Below are 21,570 nucleotides of genomic sequence, written 5' to 3'. Positions count from 1 at the left end.
TTGAACCTGTTATCCTCCTGCCTCAACCTTCTCAGTACTGGAATTAGAAGTGTGTACTACCACGCCTGGCTGTAGTTCTGATTTTGAGACAGAGTCTCACTAACATTTCAAGGCTGGCCTCAAACTTGTGATCCTCCTGTGTTAGCCTCCTGAGTTGCTGGGTTTACAGGTGTGCACCACCATGCCTGGCTTGCTGAGGTACTTGGTAATATACGTTTTTCTTCTTTTATTTTTGGGAGGATCTGGGGATGGAACCCAGGGACATTCCGAGCTACACCCCCTGCCCTATTTTTTATTCTTTATTTTTAAACCGGGTCTCACTGAGTTGTAGAGGGCCTCACTAAGTAGCTGAGGCTGTCTGTGAACCAGACCCTCCGGTCTCAGCCTCCCAAATACTGGGATTACAAGCGTGCGCCACCACGCCCAGCTTGGTAATATAAATTTGAACCCATTTTTTTTTCTTTTTTTTTTTAACACTTCAGAGACATAAGGAGGGATAAAGAAGCCTTAGGCTCACTGTGCTGGTTCAGGAAGGAACCAATGTAACAACTATTCACTCATTGAGCAAATATTTACTATGCACCTTGCACACATGTCCCACACAAACTGTAAGCATGGGAATAGAGGGAGCAAAACAAAATAAAAAGCTGGCTCGGGGTGCAGCTCAGGGCACCGCATGTGCTCGGTATATGCAAGGCCCTGGGCCCAATCTCAAGTGCAAGCGCTTTGGAGAAAGGAAAGGCAGGAGAGGTAAAAGGGCAGTGGAAGCGCCCAAAGGTGAGCCAGGAGTGAGAGCATGGGGACCAGGGCCCCGGTGGGCCTCAGGGCGCCCCGGGTATGAACCAGGCATGACTCCATCACCACGGCCGCCACAGGGACGGTGAAAGGATAAGCACGGGTTCCAGGACCAGGCACCGAGCTCAAACCTCAACTTTACAAATGCCAGGGATTCAATGAGCTGCACGTAAAACCCTTAGATAGTTCCTGACACACAGTAAGCTCCAAGACAGCTAGGCATTATTCACAACTCATATCCCTTTGGGAATGCCGAGGCTCAGAAACTAGAAAGTGGCCCTGAGCCCCCCAGCATCACTGAGCCTTCAAGAAAGCTGAGCAGAGGGGAGCAGCTCCCAACTCCTGCCCTGGCCAGCCCGCATGTGCAGGGCACCTTCGCGGGGTGGCCGTGGCAGAGCGAGTCGCATGGCTTTCACTCGGGAAGTCGGCTCTCTCTGGCTTTTACTACGATCCAGGGTGCTTACTCAAACTTCAGAGGGCTGGCACTCGCTACTGATTCGTTCCCAAGAATCACTCCACTGGCAACGGCCCCACAGCTTTAGTGCATTCCTAGAAGGAGCTCTGCCTGTGCTCAGACAATCTGGCGTTGAGAGCAGCCCGTTACAGGCGTGCTTGAAGGCGCCGAGGGCCCCGAGGGCCAGGAGAGCGGGGCTGCCGGCTCCAGTCTCCCTGATGGAAGTGATCTGCTAGTCTTGATGAGCAGTGTTTTGGTGACAAGTTTTATAATTCTTTAACATAACTCCACTTGGGAGAACATATTCAAGTTAGTGCCCACCTTTGCTCCTCGATCTCCAAAAGTCATTGGTAAAAAGGGGCCTATAAGATCTCATTAATAAAACGGCGACAAAGATAACCCAAGTGCCTGTCAATCACTGAATGAGCAAGTAATGTTGAAACTTGAGAAAAATCTACGTAATCAATAGGAAGACATGAAGCCGGGCCTGGTGGGCACACTTGTCATCCCAGCATTCAGGAGGCTGAGACAGGAGGATCGCGGTTCGCACACAGCCTCAGCTACTTAGCGAGGCCCTCCGCAACTCAGCGAGACCCTGTTTCAAAGTAAAGAATAAAGCTGGGCGTGGTGCCGCACGCTTGTAATCCCCGTGCTTGGGAGGCGGAGACAGGAGGATGGCGCAGGTTCGAAGTCAGCCAGGCTGGCTTAAGAGTCCCTGTTTCCAAATAAAAATATAAAATAGGTCTGGAAGTGTAGCCCGGAGGTAGAAGGGTTTCCAGGAACCCAAGTACCACCAATCAATCAATCAATAAATAAATAAATATAGGGCTGGGGGTCTAGCTCGGAGGTAGAATACCGCTAAGTTCCATCCCCAGTACTGCAAATAATAATAATAATAATAATAATAATAATAATAATAATAATACATGAAAATAACAAATGATAAAGTCATTATCTAAGCACTATCAATGAGATAAGGCGCTAGGGCTCTTATATATACCATCTCACTGAAAACTTCCTGATCAAATACTTATTTCTGTTTTTTTGTCTTATACTGGAAATTGAACACAGAAGTGATCTATTACTGAACTCCCAACCCCTTTTTATTTTATTTTTTTTTGAGAGAAAGACTCACTCAGTTGCCATGTGCTGGCCTCAAATCTGTGATCCTCCTGCCTCAGTCTCCCAAGTACCTGGGATTACAGGTGTGCACCTATGTCCAGCTTCTTATTTCAATTCCACAAATAAGAAAACTGGCCAGGCACAGTGAGTAGATGCGTGCATGTTATAAAATAAAAAGTGCTGAGGGTTTAGCTTGGAAACCCCCAGTACCATTAAAAAAAACAAAAAAAAAAACCACCCCAAAACCTGGAGGCTTAGAAGGGGCCAAGCAAGTCCAGAAAGCCAGGAGTAGGTCTGACACCCTACTAGGTGAGGGACCTTACCCAGGTGACCTCCCTGCGTCTGTCTTCTCACCTGTAAAATGCAGCAATGAGATAGTTAAGTTAGTAACACTGGAAGTGCGGACACTAAGTCCTGGCACACGATAATAAGTGCAATTTCCTCCTGCCTTAAGCATCAGTCTGCTGCTTCTTCCGTAAACACCCGTCTTTCTCATGCTTGTTATTTTTAAGTTCACTGCTGACTGGCTGTGACTGCACGTGTTCACTAAGTTCCTTAGAGCAGAAATTCTCTCTTCGGCTCTTTAGAATATGGGAGGCCGGTTCACTCAACAAGTGTTAAAACAGGGTCATTATCTAAAGTTAGTCGTTTTTATATAGTTTATACGTACTTAAGAAAGTTCAAAGCGAATCTTCTAATTCATTTGGTGTTCCTTCTCCATTTACTTAAAAGCTGGCTTCTAAAAATAGCTGAAGGACTAGGGAGCGTCCTCCTCCCTGGTTTTGCGGGCTCTCCTCCACCGACTCCTTTCTCACCCATCACTTGCAATCATGCCGCCATAAACAGGGCCCCAGAGCGGTGAGTGGCCCTTAAGGGCTATATAAAATGCTCAGGGCTATCATTACTAGCAGCACTGACTGATCTTGCTCTGCCAGTAACTACCAGAGGGACCTGCCCAGTGACCCAGAGAAACACTGTTTCCTCTGTCTCTCTCTTTCCTTCTCCCTCCAGGAGAAGTGCTGAACTTCACAGGTTAGGAACCGCCTCTCGCCTCCCACATGGGAAGATGGGAAATAGCAAACTCATACGTGAGCTTGGCGGACAGCTTCGAGTGTTCTGGGGGCTGGGCAGCAGTTTGCCATAGGCACAGCATTTGATCAGGGTTCTCAGACGCCTAGGAAAGGCAGGAGGGAAGCTGCCTTCCGACACCGCCGGAGGCGAGTCTCATGCCGGTGAAGAGGCCTACCTGAATCCCTCCACCCTTCTTAGTCTCTCCCAGCAGAACCAGCCACAGAGCCATACCAGCCTGAGTGCACTCAAGGGGGTCTAGAGCTGAGGGGTACTTCAGAGGTTGAGCACACGCTTAGAGTTGAACTGGGCTTTGGGTTTGATCCCTGGCACTAAAAGCAGTTGTAGACAGGTAACAACAGTCATGTCTAGCCATAAGCTTCTTTAGGCAATGTTAAAATTTATGGAGAACTCTGAAACCCACCCAGCACTATGGATGTCAATTACCTGGGGTAAAAAAGGAGGAGTGGCCAAGCGCGGTGGCGCACGCTTGTCATCCCAGCATTTGAGAGGCTGAGACAGGAGGATCACAGTTCGCAGAGAGCCTCAGCTACTTAGTGAGGCCCTCTGCAACTCGGTGAGACCCTGTTTCAAAATAAAAAATAAAATAAAAAATAGGCTGGCAGTGTGGCTCAGAGGTAGAATGCTACTGGGTTCCATCCCCAGTGCTGAAAAAATAAAAATTAAAAAAAAGGAAAAATGGAGGAGTGGTGGTGCCGTGGGCCGCGCAGAGAGAACTCCTGCAGCTTGTTTGCGTAGAGCAGTTTGGGGAGGAGGCGCCCTGATAAAGCAAGCGCTCCCACACCCACTGCAGGTGGAGCCAGAAGCAACGCAAGGCCAGGGCTACTGCGCGTCCCGCCCTGCCTGCCTGGCAACTGCTACTGTGCCCCGCTAGATGCAGTGAGAGAAGGAGGAAGAACAAGACCTCTGACTCTCTCAGCATTAAATTTCCGTAAAATCTTACCTGTGCCAGGATTTGGAGAATAAATACATGGCTTTTGCAATGTGTTCATAGGGTTCTTTGACTTATACTTAAAAACTGAAAAGTCAGGCGTACACGCTTGTAATCCCCGCACTTGGGAGGCGGAGACAGGAGGATCATGCAGGTTCGAAGCCAGCCGCGCTGGCTTAAGAGACCCTGTTTCCAAAAATAAAAAAGTATTAAATAGGTCTGGGAGTGTAGCCCGGAGGTAGAAGGGTTTCCAGGAACCCCAGTACCACACACACACACACACACACACACACACACACACACACACACACACACACAATAACCTGAAAAGAAGAGTATTTAAGATGGTGATTTTGAAACTTTTTTCTTGCTAATGACATCTTTTTAGGGGGCAGGGGTTAGAGTGACAGAGATGGAACCCAGAGCCTCAGGCATGCTGGGCAAGCACTCCGTCACTGAGCTACTCCCTCAGAAAATCAACAGAGCTCCACACGGGGCCACTCTATGAAACAGGTAAACGCGACCCTCTTGGCTGCGAGCAGGGTGAAGGGCCAGGGGCTCCGTCCTCTCAGCTTTCTCCTTGCCCTTTACAGGAGCCGCTGACAGCTCCGAGGAACACCCCTGGTTGGAAGGGGAAGGAAGTTAACAGTGAGACAAGGTAACAGATAGATGGAAAGTAGGGAAAGCTTTCCCCGCCCCATCACGTGGAGGAAGAAGTGATCTGGAAAGTCACCACTGTGCACCAGCAGAGCTCAGACTGACTTGAGCAAGAACCGTCAGTGGACGCCAGACTCAGAAGGGAAGTTTGGTGAGAAGGGTACTTCTATGATCTGCACACAGACAGCTTGCACCTAAGGGAGAAGCATGCTAAAGGAGGAGGCGAATGCCAATGGCCTGTGGATATCTAAGACAGGGTAGACTGATGGCGTGCTCTAGATACAGTGCAGGAAGCTCAGCATCACCAGGCCCGTTCCAACCCCCTGCCAGAAAATAAAAAGCAACCACTAGATACAAGATATGATCTTAATTGGGTCGTATGCTTGAGGGGGAAAATGCCATAAAGGACATTGTTGGGATGCCTGACATTTAGCATAGAGACTGTCAACGTGATCAAACACTGTATCAGTGTTGAATTTCCTGAATTCAGCCAGGTGTGGTGGTGCATACCTGCAATCCCTATAGTTAGGAGACTGAGACAGGAGGATCACAGGTTTAAGGCCCGCCTCAGAAACTTATAGCGAGGCCCTCCACACCTAGTGAGACCCAGTTTCAAAATAAAAAATTAAGAGCCAGGCATGGTGGCGCACGCTTGTAATCCCAGCATTCGGGAGGCTAAGACTAGAAGATTACAGCTCGCGGACAGCCTCAGCTACTTAGTGAGGCCCTCTGCAACTCAGTGAGACCCTGTTTCAAATTAAAGAATAAAAAAATAGGGCAGGGGGTGTAGCTCAGAGGTCGAATGACCCTGGGTTCTGTTCTCAGACTCGCAGAAAACAAACAAAAATACGAAAATTAAGAGTCTGGCAAGGTGGTGCCTGCTTGTAATCCCAGTACTTGGGAGGCTGAGATAGGAGGATCACAGGTTTGCAGCCAGCCTCAGCAACTTTGTGAGGCCCTCCACAACTTAGTGAGACCCTGTTTCAAAATAAAAAATTAAACAGGGCTAGGAGTGTAACTCAGGGGTAGAACCCCTGGATTCAATCCTCAGTACCACAAACAATTATTTACTTAATTAAATAGTGCTGGGGCATAGCTCGAAGGTAAAGCATCCCTAGATTAATCCCCTGTATCACAAAGGAAAAAATGTTGTTCCTGCATTTGGTAACTGTATCACAGTTACTATGAGAATTTGCTAATTCTTAGAAAACACAAAGGAAAGTATATGGCCGAAGGAAGACACAGTATATGAAACCTACTCTAAACAGTTCAGAAAAAAATAAATAATACAATGTATTTTTTTGTGTATGTTTGCATGGTACTGGGGATTGAACCCAGGGGCATTCTGCCTCTGAGCTCCACCCCCAGCCCTATTTTATTTTGATATAGGGTCTCACTAAGTCGTGGAGGGCCTCGCTAATTTCTGAAGCTGGCTTCAAACCCGTGGTCCTCCTGTCTCATCCTCCCAAGTGCGAGGATTACAGATGTGTGGCACCACCCTGCCTACAATGTATTTATATAGAGAGAAAGCACCGGTTCTCAAAGCGGGATCTCAGCAGGAGCGTCCCCATCACCCGGGAACTAACCCAGCTGCCTGGGGTGGACTCATCGCCGCGTCCTAACAAGCCCTCCAGGTGCTTGAGAGACGCTGAGCCCCAAAACCACTGCCAGAACAAGAGCACAACTGGTAAGATGTTAGCATGTGGGACGGGGAAAGGGCTCGTGGGAGTTTTCTGTACAATGCCTGAAACTTTCCTGTACCTTTGCAATGATTTTGAAACGAAAATGAACGGTAACAACCGAAAGGACCCCGAGCAGCCTCTGCAGGGATGCGGGAGGGAGGGGGGAGGCACTGAGGATCCGAGGCAGATCTGGAAGCTCCGCCAAGCTAAGCAAGGGGCCAGGAGCTCGAGCTCGGCGGCTCCAGGGCGGCAGGACCGCGGGGCCTTGGGGTGGCCTCCGCCTCGTGGGGGGCTCGGCGCATACCGCACCAACCTGAGTAGGAGAGCCCGGCGATCTCCGTGAAGAGGTCCTCCTCAGAAGAGCTTTCCGGGAGCATGAGCAGAGCGGCGGCCACAGCGCTCCTCAGGTTCTTGTCCAGGGCGGATCTGAGGGCGGCATTCTCATCCATTGCGATGATTTTTACCTGGAAAGAGCAGAACACTAGAAGGAAAGTCCTGGAAGTGGGGTGCCGTTCAACCCACGTGTTCACACACGCACTGGAGCCCCCAGAGCCGCCGTGAAGGATCAGCTGCACTGACACCAAGTAGCGTTCATCCAGCAAGAAATCCAGCACCTCCTGCCGTGTACCAAAATCAGAGAAATCGTGACTCGGGACAGGATCACAATGCCAAAGAAACGAAATTTACACTTCTAAGAAACTCACCTCTGGCTGTGAAAGAGAATGAACATCCTTTGGGACTGTCAATCATTTTATTTTATAATCTTAGTATTCATCACTTAATTTTCTGGTAAAGATGAAATTTAATTTTTTACTTAGAATTCCTCTCTCTCTTGCTCACATATAGCTCAAGCAGGCAGCTCATGCTCTACTTAGGATTTTTAGATGCACTGATTTTAAACGTGACTAAAGAAAAGGGAAGAAAATTAGCTACAACAGAAAAATTACGAGTTGATATATTTGTGTGTGTGTGTGTGTGTGTGTGTGTGTGTGTGTGTGTGTAGAACTGGGGACTATTTTTTTCCCCTTTATTTTGAAATAGGAACTCACTAAGTTGCAGAGGCCTAAGTAGCTGAGGCTGCCCGCGAGCCTGCAATCCTCCTGTCTCAGCCTCCCAAGCACTGGGATTACAGGATTACAAGTGTGTGCCACCACGCCTGGCTAAATCGCAGGTTTTGAAGACAGGTCTGGCTCAAGTCCAGGTACTTACTAGTGTGTGAGTTAAATTCTCTGAACTTAAGTCATCATCTATAAAATAGGGATAACAAATTTGCCTCAAAGAATCGTCACAGACTGAATACACTAAGTGTAAAGTACCGGGGTGTAGGCAGTTGCCTTCCTCAATGACAAGGACTTTTATCCTAAATACACAGCAGAGGCTACTCTCTTTGCCCTTCGCCAAGGCCCCCGAGTGAGGAGCTCCAGTGCGTTCTGAGATCCTCAGAGGTGGGAGGAGGAGGGAGACTTGAAGGAAACACTCACTGAAGCCATGTACAGACGTGAGTTCACCAGCGCCCACTTCAATGACATGCATGGGGAAGGGCAGAGAGGAGCCAGGGGGCTGACCAGTGCACGCATGTCCCCGTCACCCTGAACTTCATTGTGACGTGAGATTGCAATGCACTAATTAAAGTATGTTTTAGAAAAAAGATGGCAGTGTAGGGCTGGGGAGGTAGCTCACTGGGTGCAGTGCTTGCCTGGCAGGTACCAGGCACTAGGCTCCATCCCCAGGACCAAAAGCCCCCAGGACCAAAAGCTGCACTGTACTTAAGAATGTGTTCAGGCCCAGCTCCACCTCTCTCCAGCTCTGCGATGGCAGGCATGATTGCTTATCCCTAAGATGGGGGGCAGAACCAAGCTCCTAGGTTTGCTGGGAAGGTGAAGGAGGTAAGGCCGCCAGCGCCCAGCTGCAGGGAGCTTCCTTGGGCGCCTCCTGGTGCACAGGGCAAGAGTTTTTCTGGGCCGGGGCTTCCCATCTCTGCCAGCATTAGCATCGCTGGAGGGCTGGAGGAAACACTTACTAGTGGGCTCAACCCCAGTATCTGATCCAGCCTGGTGCGGCCTCAAATGTACACTGCTAACAAGGGCCCGGGAATGCTGGTGTTGCTGGCTTAGGGAGCACATTTTGAGCACACGAAGGTATTATACTTAGAAAAGTGGAACTGCCAAATTGCTCTGGAGAGTGGTTGTGCAAATTTACACTTCACTATAATCTTCTCAGCCTGCTGCTTCTGACTGATTTTCTCTACAAAGGGCCTAGAAGTCCCCTGACAGGACTCTCACATGTCTGAAATATATCTGCTCCCACTAAACAATGTGGTGCTGTCAACACATTTTCTTCCTATTTAGATAAAGGGCATCGGTTGCCTTTGTCAAATACGTACAATTTATGACAAATTAAGATGGCATATAAAAGAAACTCTAGCTGGGCCTGGTGGCGCACACTTGTCATCCCAGTACTTGGGAGGCTGAGACAGGAGGATCACAGGTGTGTGGCCAGGCTCAGCTACTTAGTGAGGCTCTTCGCAATTTAGTAAGACTCTATTTAAGAATAAACAATAAAATAGGGCTGGGGTTGTAGCTCAGAGGTAGGATGGCCCTGGATTCAATCCCCAGTACCAAAGAGAGAGGGGGGGGGAGAGGGAGAGAGGGAGAGAGGGAGGGAGAGAGAGAGAGAGAGAGAGAGAGAGAGAGAGAGAGAGAGAGAGAGAGAGAAGAAACATTCCCTGCTTTTTTTCCTAAGGGAATATTTATAACAAACCTCACATGATGGGTAAGCCACTTTGTTCCGCACCACCTCCTCGTCCACCCTCACAATTATGTGAACCAAGTAGACCTTAATGAAGCCACCCAGCTCCTGGGTGAGCTGACTATGGTCTCAGTCATCTCTGGAGAGTAACACCATGGAATGACCCAGAGCGAGGACTTGCCTAAGGCTGCAGGATGCATCTGTGGTGAAAGTCGGGGCACCCTTGTACTGTGCACCCCAAGTTCTACATACTTGAGTTATTCTTGTGGAATCCGGTAGGGATATATTCTGATTAACTTCCTATCTTATAGGTGATGAAAACAAACAAAAAAGGTTTTTGTTTTGCAATTCTGGGGATTGAACGCAGGCCTTGTACCCACCAGGCAAGTGCTCTACCTCTGAGCAACACCCCCAGCTCCCCAAACACGAAGGGCCCAGACACACGCCTGTGTTTGTTCCCTGACCAACTCCCCCATGTCTTGTATTCCATATGCAACCGCTGATCTAGGAGGGCAACCTCCTCGTGTTACTGCGTGGGAAACTGAGGACAGCGTGGCTATAAGTTTCCTCCAAGAGAAGCGGTGCCACACTGGACCCGCGGCCCTGGCTTGCCCCAGGATGCTCCTGCTTCCCCACCCCCACCCTGCATCCCTGGTCGCCAGGGTCCTTCTCCAGAACTCTACGCTGCCCCTCTGTGAAATTACCGAAACCCAGTGAAATCAGAAGCTATTTTGAGATGCTAACAATTCAAAGATGCAAAGAAAAGAGTTTGTAAGAATGTTCCAGTTAACGAAATACCCTTTGTTCTCCACACTGAGGCTGTAAGAAATCAGTCTGTTCGCTCTTAAGGTTGAGAGAGTGAAAAACAAAGGCATCCGCGCTCGAAGGAAAAAGGCCAGTGTGGAGGCTCCGCACTGTGCTGACCTGGCTCTTCAGCGAGACGTGGGCCAGGGCCTCGTGTCGGCAGCACGGTTACTCGTGGCGCAGAGAGAAAAGCCAGTACGCGTGGGGCGCTGCCGGAGGGGCCTGGGGAAAGAAGAAAGTCCTCAGCGCCGTGAATGGGGTTTGGCCCTCACGGGGAACGCCGACCTAACTGCACAGGTAACATCAGCACGACTGCCAGGGCGAACGTCTTTACCGTAGAGAAGGGCAGTGCTTCACGGGGCTTTCAGAGGAGATTTCAAGTTTTAGGAGCTGCAGGTTACTCCTGGCTTATGCTGAGAGAGCCCCTTGTACAGATTCCTTAAAGAATGCCAAGAATGCCCTAAACTCCCAGCCTGCCCTCTCCTCCCCTCCACGAGCAAGCAAAGGCATTCGAAAGGTTAAAACAGGCCCGACCGAGGCAGGGATCTTGGATTGCTGACACACGAAGACTTCAATGGCTGCACCTCTAAAAAGCGGGGGTAGCGTTGGGAGAGCTGACACAAGATAAGGGACAGACTCTGCAGCCAGTAGCTGATCTCTGCAAAGAACTCCAGCCTGTTGCTCATGGCTGGCCAGCCTCCTGCGGGCAATGGCTGCAGTGGGTACCTTAATCCCCGAGGCCCAAAAACAATAGGGAGACGTCTTATAAAACAAACTCCCCATGGTCTCTGGAGCCCATTAGAATCAAAAGGACATCTGTATGCTGGGCGTGGTGACACACACTTGTAATCCCAGTGCTTGGGAGGCTGAGACAGGAGGATGGCGCAGGTTCAAAGCCAGCCTCAGCTACTTAGTGAGGCTCTCAGCAACTTAGTGAGACCCTGTTTCCAAATAAAGTATAAAACAGAGCTGGGAGTATAGCCCAGAGGTAGAAAGGCCCTGGGTTCCACCCCACAGTACCACAAACAAAATTAAAAAATAAAGAATCCAAAGGACACCTGTGGCCCTCAGACAGCTGCATCCTTAATATCAGGCCATCTTTATGGATGAGTCTGATATATCCTTCAAGAAATGTATGGTCCTCAACCCATCCACCTTCTTGCCTTGAGACACTGAAGGCCCATCCATTCACGCAAAGAGACACTAACACACCTTCGGATGCCCCAACAAGACCCGCAGATCAGCCTCTGCTGAACTCTGACAACTACTTATTCACCGATGGCAGCTCCTTTGTGAAGGAGGGACTACGATGTGCTGGTTATGCCATCACGACACCTTTTGAAGTGAGAGGCAGGGCCACTGCCACCCACCACTAGTGCCCAATTAGCCAAGCAATAGTGCTACCAAGGCCCTTAATAGGGCTGCTGGAAAAATGGTTGATAGCTATACACATTCCAAATATGCCGTCCTGGTCATTCATGCCCATGGGGCTACATGGAAGGAAAGGGGGCTTTTTACTTCATCTGGATCCTCTATTAGCACAAGTCCCAGATTACGGGCTTATTAACAGCTGTCCTGCCACCAAAACAAGTAGCTGTAGTTCACTGCAGGGAGGATCAAAAGGGAACAGACCTTGTCAGGGTAATTACCTGGCCATCAGGGCAGCCCGAGAGGCTGCCACCTGCACAGACCTAACAAGTGTCTGTCCGATCTTGTGGGGAGGGTCACTGTGACCTGGCACGAGGCCTGCGTATTCCCCAGAGGTAAGTGTCAAAGCTAAACCACAGGGGCGCACTGTAGACGCTTCTGAGCCTGTCTACTTAAACAATGCTTCCTTGGATCTGAGCCATCCTCAGCTTGTCTTCCTAACTAATGACAACACTTCAAATCTAACCCGTTTTGATTTGATGCCACAAGCAAACCTCTGCAGAATCATATTACAGTGGGGGAGTACTACTGTCCTAGTAACATTCCTTGCTGTCCCTGTCCAAATGGGCACAACTGATGCACCTGCTTTCACCGTCTCGCTGAGGGTCCTCTGCTGGGCCCACTGGGGCATCGCTGAGCTAATCAAACTCATTTGGTCCTAAGGCCTACTCCTACGTCACACCGCAGTATATGGGCAGGACCTCTAGGAAAGGGGGATGGGAACAGAAATACCTCGCTGGTTCATGCCATCGCGATAACTACTCCGATACAGGAAAGACTGGACCACACTTCCAGAGGGGGTTGTTGCCCCCCAATTGTACCAACAACCCCTCTGGCTCAGTAACTGTTAGCAGAAGTTTGATAGTTCTACCTGCCAACAAGCCTGTACGCCCTACCAGATATCTCATCCTGTGTGGCCACCCACAGAAAGAACTCCCTGACTCTGATTCTCCAGCAGGCTCTTTCCAGTCCCCTCCACAGCCTTGACATATTCCTGCATCAACAACAAATCTTTCTGAGGTCACTGTCCTCTGGTCAGGTCACCTGCCATTTTTATGAGATAACAATATAGGCAACAGCAAGGGCGCCACCGTGTGGCTCCTAATGGCAGGGCACATTAGCGCTGGACGACTGGCCTCTCGGGGAAGGTTTGCCTATCAGGAGGCCACGATTACAAATCTAACCCGTCCCCTTGAAAACTTCATGGTCAGCACGGGCGACGCCTGACAAGGTCCCAAAGGGAACATGCACCTTTAGTAGGAGTCGCATCTGACAACTGAATAGCTTATCTGCTTGCAGACAGAGGTGGTGTATGTGCAACCTTGAACAAAACCTACTGCACCTCCATGAACACACCAGGGATACCCGGGAACAACACTAACAGGATACACAAGCGAGCGTCATGGCTGCGCAACTTCAATACAGTCGACAGCTCCTCAGCGTGGAAAGCCGCCAGGAGTGCTGTGCCTACCGTGACTTGGTACCTGCCTCTTTGGGACACCTGGTGGCCATTCTACTTAGGCTTTTTTTGGCCAGAGTCTACTAAAGTATTAGTATAAAATAGGGGTCTGGGAGTGTAGCCCGGAGGTAGAAGGGTTTCTAGGAACCCCAGTACCACCAAATAAATAAATAAATAAATAAATAAAAATAAAAACAAAAACAAAGAATTCATTTTTATATTGTCATAATTCTTTAAGATATTTACCAACTTTCTTGTTGAAAATACTACCATCTTTCTTTTTATCAGATTTTCTGGTTTAACTAATATATACTAACATCTAGAGGTAAGAAATCATTTAAAACGTATCATCAAGAAACCTGGTTGACAGCGATTTCCACAGGAAAGGGAGATGGGGGCGGGAGAGGGGAGGAGCATCACAGTGCTCATTTATCATTTTCTTTGATTTTGGGGGGTCCTGGGGTGGAGCCCAGGGGCTTTCCTACCTCTGGGCTATACTCCCAGACCTATTTTATATGGTATTTGGGAACAGGGTCTCATTAAGTTGCAGAGAGCCTCACTCAGTAGCTGAGGCTGGCTTCCAACCTGCGCGATCCTCCTGTCTCAGCCTCCCAAGTGCAGGGATTACAAGCGTGCGCCACCACGTCCTGCTCATTTATCATTTTCAAAAAATTTTTATGGTGATACTGAGGATTGAACCTAGAGGCAGTCTACCTACAAGCTACACCTCCAGCCCTTTTTGTTTTTAATTTTCAAATAGGTTGCTGAGTCTGGAATCGAGCCTACAATTTTTCTATTTAAATCTCCCAAGTACTAGGATTGCAGGCCTCACCCGTAAATCACCACTCCCAGCTTATTTTCAAGTTTTCGAGATAGTCTTCCTTTTTTCTTGCAGTACTAGGAATGGAACCGAGGGGTGGTCTACCACTGAGCCACACCTCCAGCTCTTTTTATTTTTGAGACAGGGTCTCCCTAAATTCCCCAAGCTGAGTCGGGCGTGGCGGTGCATGCTTGTAATCCCAGTACTTGGGAGGCTGTGACAGGAGGATCGCAGGTTCCTGGCCAATGCCAGCTACTTAGAGGGGGCTCCTGCGACTCAGGTAGCTCCTGTTTCAAAATAAAAAATGGGGCTGGAGTGAGGCTAAAAGGTAAAATGTCTCTGGGTTCAATCCCCAGGACCACACACACGCACACGTAAAGCAATGTGATGAGCTTCCCTCCCTGATGTCTCCCTGCTCGCCCCCTCCCGTCTTTTACGGCATCCCTTTCGTCTCCCTGTTTCTCCCCTCTAAGCTTCCACAGGTGAGAGAAATCAGAAGATACTTTTCTCTGAATATCAGACTTATTGGGCTCAAAACCATGGTCTCCGGTTCCATTTTCCTGCAGTGACATAATTTAATTCTTCTTTATGGCTAAGTAAAACTCCATTTACACTAATGAATTTCAAGCCCAGGTGCAAGGGAAGAGCACGTTAATAGTCCATATACACCGATAAAGAGAGATTTTTCAGACTCAAACCAAGTGAGATAAAATTGTATAAATCTCCAACTTCTCCCCATAGCTGACTAGAAAAGGAGAAGCACTTTTATAGTACTCACTACAGAAGTCAAAGTCACCGTTGTGGGAGACACCTGGGAACAACCCATGTGGCGTCTCTGGAGCCAAAGAACCTCTTACAGTAATAAAAGCTTTCCTTGGTAGAGGTGTGAGAGCAGCAACTACGACCAGTTAACATAGTTCTTGTACGTGTGTGTGGAGGGATATTGGGGTATTCACCCTCCTAGCTAGGCCCCGAGCCCTTACTCACCGGCTTTTGGAGGCGTCCAGCGATGTACAGGTTGCTCCAGTTGAGGAGATCTTCAATCAGGACACTAGTGCTAATAACTCCATATTTGATAAGCTGAAACAGAGAAGAAGTGGGCATCACAAAGAGCTAAGTGCCAGGCTGTTGCTTTACAAGGTCAAGATACGAGGAAACAGATCAAGTTCTTGAGCAGAGGGGGCCCTGACTTCTTTTCTTTTTATCTTTTTTTTTTTTTTGGTGGTAGTGGGGTTCCTAGAACCCTTCTACCTCAGGGCTACACTCCCAGACCTATTTTTATATTTTTATTTGGAAACAGGGTTCTTAAGTCAGCATGGCTAGCTCTGAACCTGTGCGATCCCCCTGTTTCAGCCTCCCAAGTGTGGGAAATACAAGCGTGCGCCGCCACGCCCGCTGGACCCTCATTTCTAAGACAGTCAAAATGCCTACTTGTGAAAACCCACATCTCTCAGGACAAGACTGACTTGGCCCCCAGGTAAGTGAGACTTAATGAGAGCCTGTCCGTGAGGTGAAGCAGCCATGAGTTTAACTTAGGTCCGTGTGATGTGAAAGGAGAATGGCCCTTGGGCACCATCTAGTACTGGTCCTCAATGGTCTATTCCCACAGACGGTTTAAGAAATGATTATGTAATTAGTGTTCCTTATTCGAGGAATAAGAAATGGAGGCCCATCAGAGTAAATGACATGCCCAACAGCAGGCGCGGTAGCATGTGCCTGTACTCCCAGCTATTAGGGAGGCGGAGGCAGGAGGGCTGCTTGAGCCCAGGGGTCCAAGGCCAGCCTGAACAACATAGAGAAACCCTCAAAAACAAAACAACGAGCTAGGTGTGGTGGAGCGTGCCTATAATCCAAGGACTTGGCAAGCTGAGCCAGGAGGATCACAGGCTCCAGGCCAGCCTCAGCAACTTAGCGAGTCTGTTAGAAAAGCAAATTCTCCAGCTGCACCTCAGATCTACTGGAGCAGAAACTCTGGGGATGGATCCCCACAATCTCTGTGTCCAACAGACTAAAACCTAAGAATCACCAGGCCAAAGACCAAAAGCTCAAATCAATGACCTCGAGCCCTTTCACACTGCAGCCATGGGGAGATGAGGAGTCCAGTTTCTGCTCTGTCTCTGGGCTCACGACATCCAGCAGGCGTGTAACCCTTTCCTGACCACAAGAACACACATATCTCACAGGTGTTCCAAGGAAGAAGCACCCAGCGAAGACGAGGGCCGAAGGCACTTACCCTGCCGTCACACATGACCAACGGGTTGTAGTAAACTCCAGCGCCGTAATTATTCTGGACAGATGTGATGATCTTGGGCCCTAAAACCTTTAGAAAAGAGTAGTGGCTCCAATTCTTCTTCAGGTTTTCTGAATGCCACGCAACAGGGTCATCTACTGTGAACACAAAGTCCAGCATGGCATTCTGGAAAGCCAAGAAAAGAGAGTGGGTTTAGTTTCAATCCCTAGAAAAGCAGCTAGAGGGAGTGGAAAGGCCTCAAATACTATGCTATCACGATCAATAATCAGAAGATCTATGGTTATCATCAGATACTTAAGCAAGTCTCGGGAAACAAGGTGAGATTCATTTTCATCTGTACAAAAGAGGCAGCCAAACACACATTTCACATGTGTTGTGCCAGCAGTCTTCTGAATGCTTTAGAGATATCACACACAGTAACACATTTTATCTTCAAAACAATCTCACATGGCAGGGGTGCCACTCTCCCAATTTTATGAGGAAGGAAACCGAGGCCCAGAGAGCGCTGTGCACAAGGGCAGAGCTAACGGGCACACACCTGAGCAGTGCTACCAGATTCTGTGTGCTGAGCTGTGCTCTATTGCCTTTCAACTAAAAATAGCTAAATGTAAATATCCACTTTTCTTCCGGATCACACTAACATCACATGAATAAACTCTACACAGTGGTACGTAAAGGGAAATGCGTCATTCACCCATTCTTCCTGAAGTACCTATGATGAGTTCTGATAGGTACTAGGGAAGAAGAGCTCAGTCTACTGAGATAACAGACGAGTTTTCACTAAATTGACTCGATAGAGGGATGAATGCTTCACTCAAGAGTGGGGGTCAGATCAAGAAAACAGAAAGCAAGCCAGGAGCAGTGGCACTCGCCTGTAAGCTCAGTACCTGGGAGGCCAAGACAGGAAGATCACAGGTTCAAGGCTAGCCTTGGGAAGTATAACTTTTCCTAGAGGTGAGAAGTATGAGTCTTGAGGAATGTATGAGATGGACACGGAGTAAACAGAAGGGCTTGGGGGAGTGTGGAGAAGGGTAGGGAGTCGTGTTAGAGGAAGCTGCTCTTATAGACAGGAGAGCCAGGAAGTTCTGGAACCTGCAGCATACCACTAGAACAGGACATATTTACGTGGTGGGAGAGGAGACAAGACAAGCAGGCCATAAGCCATGCTAGAAAAACTTTCCTGCAGGGCCAGGCGTGGTGGCGCACACTTGTGACCCCAGGACTTGGGATGTTGTGACAGGAGGCTTGCAGGTTCCTGGCCAGCCGCAGCTGCTTAGTGAGGCCCTATGGCAACCTGCACACTGGATTCTGCAAACCAGCGAGAACTTCACAGCTGCTGTACCCAGCTAATTCTGAAGAATAAAAATGTTGAGTCCCAAGTAGACTCTTGTTAAATGTGCTAAGCAAGAGTAAATATACTGGCGCCCACTAGCCGCTGCCGTTACCTTCAAAGCAGCCGCCCTGGGCCTACGGTCAATTTATCAGCGTTCTGGACTCAGAGAACTCTTTTGCATTTTTTTCTACAGCTACAAAAGAGACTCTCAACTTGGCTCCGCATTAGAATCACCTAGGGTGTCTTTAAAACCCTTAAGTCCAAGTCTCATCATGAACCAATTAAATCAGAATCTCTTGAGGTGGAAACCAAGTTGTTGCTTTCTGTGTGTGTGTGTGTGGGGGGAGGGTACTGAGGGTAAAACCCAGGGGCTTTCTACCTCCGGGCTATACTCCCAGACCTATTTTATACATTATTTGAAAACAGGGTCTCGCTAAATTGCTGAGAGCCTCCCTAAGTAGCTGAGGCTGGCTTCGAACCTGCGAGATCCTTCTGTCTCAGCCCCCCAAGTGCCGGGATAACAAGCGTGCGCCACCACGTCCGGGTTGTTGTTGTTGTTTAGTTTTTTGAGATTCCCTAGAACATTCCAAAGCTCAGTCAAGGCTGAAAACACCGACCTGGTACTTAACTATTTCTTTCCCTTCTTCCCGCTTGCCTATGCGACAGCTTTCCCCGGGCCTAACTGCAGCTCCTGCCCGCAGACTGAAGGGGACGCCCACTTTTCACAGTTCAGCTCGCGCCCTGCTCCTGGAGCCCTTCCGCACGACCTGCATTCCGCTGGCCGGCGCCTGCAGTGCGCAGGGCGGACTGGCCCCTCGGGCTCGCAGGAGGAAGGCAGAGGGCCTCTCCAGGTCCCGCTCACCTTCTGGTCCGCGTTGGGGCCCGCCTGGCGGAACACCCCGGAGCCGTAGGCGAAGGCCAGGCTCAGCTCCTGGGGGAAGTGCGACAGGATCCTGCGGAAGGCCACCCCCGAGCTCTGCAGCGCCTGCAGCGCCATGGGCCGCGGCTCGGGACGGAGGACCCGGCGGGGCAGGGCCTGGGACGGCCGCGGCCGCGGGGCAGGGGGCTGGGGAGCGCCCGAGCGAGAGAGCCTGGGGCGCCCGGCTGTCAGCGGCCGGCGTGACCCGGGAGACCCGGCAGTTCCGGCGCGCGGCGATGACGCACGCAGCTTCCGCCCGGCCCCGCCCCTCCGCGCACGCGCTTTCAAGACGCCCAGGACGGCGTGCGCCGCCGAGTGGAGCGGGGTGGCGCTGCAGCGCCCTCTGGTGGTGGGATGAGCGCACTGCAGGCCCGCCCCTCAGACCAATTGGGGTGAGGGCGATGGCTAACTGGTTAAACCACGCTTGACCCTTAACAAACAAACAAACAAACAAACAAACAAACACTGTAACAAGCTGGGCGTGCGGCGCACGCCTGTAATCGCAGCATTCGTTAGGCTGAGGCTGGAGGATTGCGGTTCGCAGACAGCCCCAGCTATTTAGCGAGGCCCTTTGCAACTCCGTTTTGCAAGAATAAAAGACTTGTTTCAAGAATAAAAAGATTGAAAAATAGGGCTGGGGGTGGTGCTCAGAGGTACAATGCCCCGGGGTTGCATCTCCATTACCGCTTAAAAAAAAAAAAAGTAAGCATTCTAAAGCATAGTTTAGTGGCATTTATTCATTCACAACCATCGTCTCTATAGGGGTCTAAATTGCAGGAGGGTTTTTTTTCTTTTTGGGTGCTGGGAATTGAATTCAGGGGTATTCTATCTCTAAGATACACCCCCGGGCCTATTTTATTTTTTATTTTGGAAGTGGGTCTGGCTAAAATGTTCAAGGTGACAAGGAGGCCCTTCGACAATTTTTTTTGGGGGGATTCGGGTTGGGGATGGAACCCAGGGGAATTCAACCTTTGAGCTACACTCCCTGCCCTATTTTTTATTCTTTATTTTGAAACAAGGTCTCATTAAGTTGCAGAGGGCCTCACTAAGTAGCTGGTGCTGTCCGCTAACCGCGATCCTCCTGTCTCAGCCTCCCAAATGCTGGCATTACAAATGTGTGCCACCACGCCGGCTTCACTAGGATGTTTGGTTTTTTGGTTTTTTTTTTTTTTTTTTTTTTTTTTGGTGGTACTGGGGTTCCTGGAAGCCCTTCTACCTCCGGGCTACACTCCCAGACCTATTTTTACATTTTTATTTGGAAACGGTCTCCTAAGCCAGCACGCGCAGCTGGCTTCAACCTGCGCGATCCTCCTGTCTCTGCCTCCCAAGCGCGGGGATTACAAGCGTGCACCACCACGCCTGGCCACTGGGATGTTTTTAAACCCAAATTTTTGCTGTGAAAGGGCCCTTGGAAGTCTGGCACATGCGCAGAACCAGTACCATAGGCTGAGCTCCGCCTGTGACCACAACTCCCAGCACGACCCACGGTCCCCGCACAGGCATCACTGGCTGATGACACATGGCCTCTGAGAGGCGGGAAATGTAGATGAGCAGTTCTGCGGCGGAGGCCAGTTGACAGTGGACCCAACCGTCTTGAGGGCATTGTATGTGTGTGTGTGTAATCCACACACCTGAGCTACACCCCCAGTCCTATTTTTTAATTTTCATCTTCAAACAGGAAGATGAAAGTCTCTTTGCTGAGACTGTCATCCAACCTGTGATCCTCCTGTTTCAGCCTCCCAAGTACTAAGATGCAGGTGTGAGCCACCATGCCCAGCTTATGATGAAGTCTTTAAAAGCCAAAACTTACACATTGTTTTTACTTAAATTAAGAAAGCCATTGGCGCTTCCTATACAATTTAATTTCCACATTAGTTAGTCTCCATAATTTATGGAAGCAAAGAAGCTTCTAGACTTTTTCTCACTCTTGTTATTAACGTGGGAAAGGTCTTGGAGGCCGAAAGGTAAGGCAGCCCCAGCAGGGGCCATGTCTAGCCGTGACTTCACAAAGAGCTCTATAAGGACCTGGCCATGGCTGGGCCTTTGTCCGTGTGTACAGGGAGCTATTGTGTGGTGACCTGTAGGACTGTGTCTTGGTGCTTGTGTGGTTTTGAATTCAGATTGGCTTTTTCTTCTGGCTTTGGACCTCTGGATTTTGCATTTTGCCATTGGACCTTTGGATTTTGGACTTTGGCTTCAATTTTAGGACTTTGGATTTTGGAACATTAGGCTTTATCTTCAAGCTCTGGGGACTTAATGGCTGGTACAATACAGAGTTTTGAGGCAACACCAGGTGTTGCCAGTCCCCGGGAGGATGCCCTCAAAGGCCAATATACAATCATGGGGGAAATAAGCAAGGGCACCTTTCACCGCATCCACCTGGCCTGACAAAACCTCACTGGGACAGAGGTGCCTATTAAAGTTATAGACAAATCAAGGCATCAACTCCCTCTCCTTATGGCAGAGGTGGAGATAATGAGGACAGTGGACCATCAACACGTGGTCCAGCTTTTTGAGATTGTGGAGACACTGAACACAATATTTTTAGTCATGGAGTCCGTGAGTGGGGGCCAGCTGCCCATTGGCCTAAGGGAGGAGGAGGCCGAGCGGCTGTTCAGACATGAAGGCATCATTCACAGGGACCTGAAGCCAGAGAACATTCCTCTGAACCGTGAGGGGAATGGTAAGATAATCGATTTCAGGATTAGTCGTAATCACGGCTGGGCAGCAGCTCACATCTGTTCGTGGCACTCTCCAATTCTGTGCCCCTGAGTCCTGTGAGAACCTACCGTATGGCCCTGAGGTGGACATCTGGGCCCTGGGCGTCCTTCTGTTCCTATTGTTGACAAAGACTCTCCCCTTGAAAGGAAATACCTATGAGGAGCTGAAAGAGCAAGTAGTACTGGGAGGATACAGGGTGCCCACTCACCTTTCCACCAAGGCTCAGAATATCATCAGGCAGCTGCTCATACTAGACCAGGCCGAGAGACCGACAGCTGAAGAGATTCTAGGGCACCCGTGGCTGGTCCAGGGCGAACACGTACCACCTCCTCCTGAGCCTCTCCCCAAGGAGCCCAA

The 21,570-nt window shown here is 49.5% G+C and overlaps 1 protein-coding gene across 1 annotated transcript in view; it reads right to left on the bottom strand.

The window, feature by feature from the left end:
* Positions 1 to 18,570, bottom strand: part of TAMM41 (TAM41 mitochondrial translocator assembly and maintenance homolog) — a gene marked incomplete at both ends in the record, with an annotated part of 40,749 nt that extends 22,179 nt beyond the window's left edge. The window contains 4 exons of the mRNA XM_080718056.1: positions 7,044 to 7,194; positions 14,977 to 15,069; positions 16,223 to 16,405; positions 18,436 to 18,570. Of these exons, the coding sequence (XP_080574182.1) occupies positions 7,044 to 7,194; positions 14,977 to 15,069; positions 16,223 to 16,405; positions 18,436 to 18,570 (562 nt within the window). The remainder of the gene's footprint in view (positions 1 to 7,043; positions 7,195 to 14,976; positions 15,070 to 16,222; positions 16,406 to 18,435) is intronic.
* Between the last annotated feature and the right edge of the window lie 3,000 nt (positions 18,571 to 21,570).

The sequence above is a fragment of the Muscardinus avellanarius genome, assembly GCF_963383645.1.
Source record: "Muscardinus avellanarius genome assembly, chromosome: 22".
Classification (NCBI taxonomy): Eukaryota; Metazoa; Chordata; class Mammalia; order Rodentia; family Gliridae; genus Muscardinus; species Muscardinus avellanarius.
This window is presented reverse-complemented; position numbering and strand designations above follow the sequence as displayed.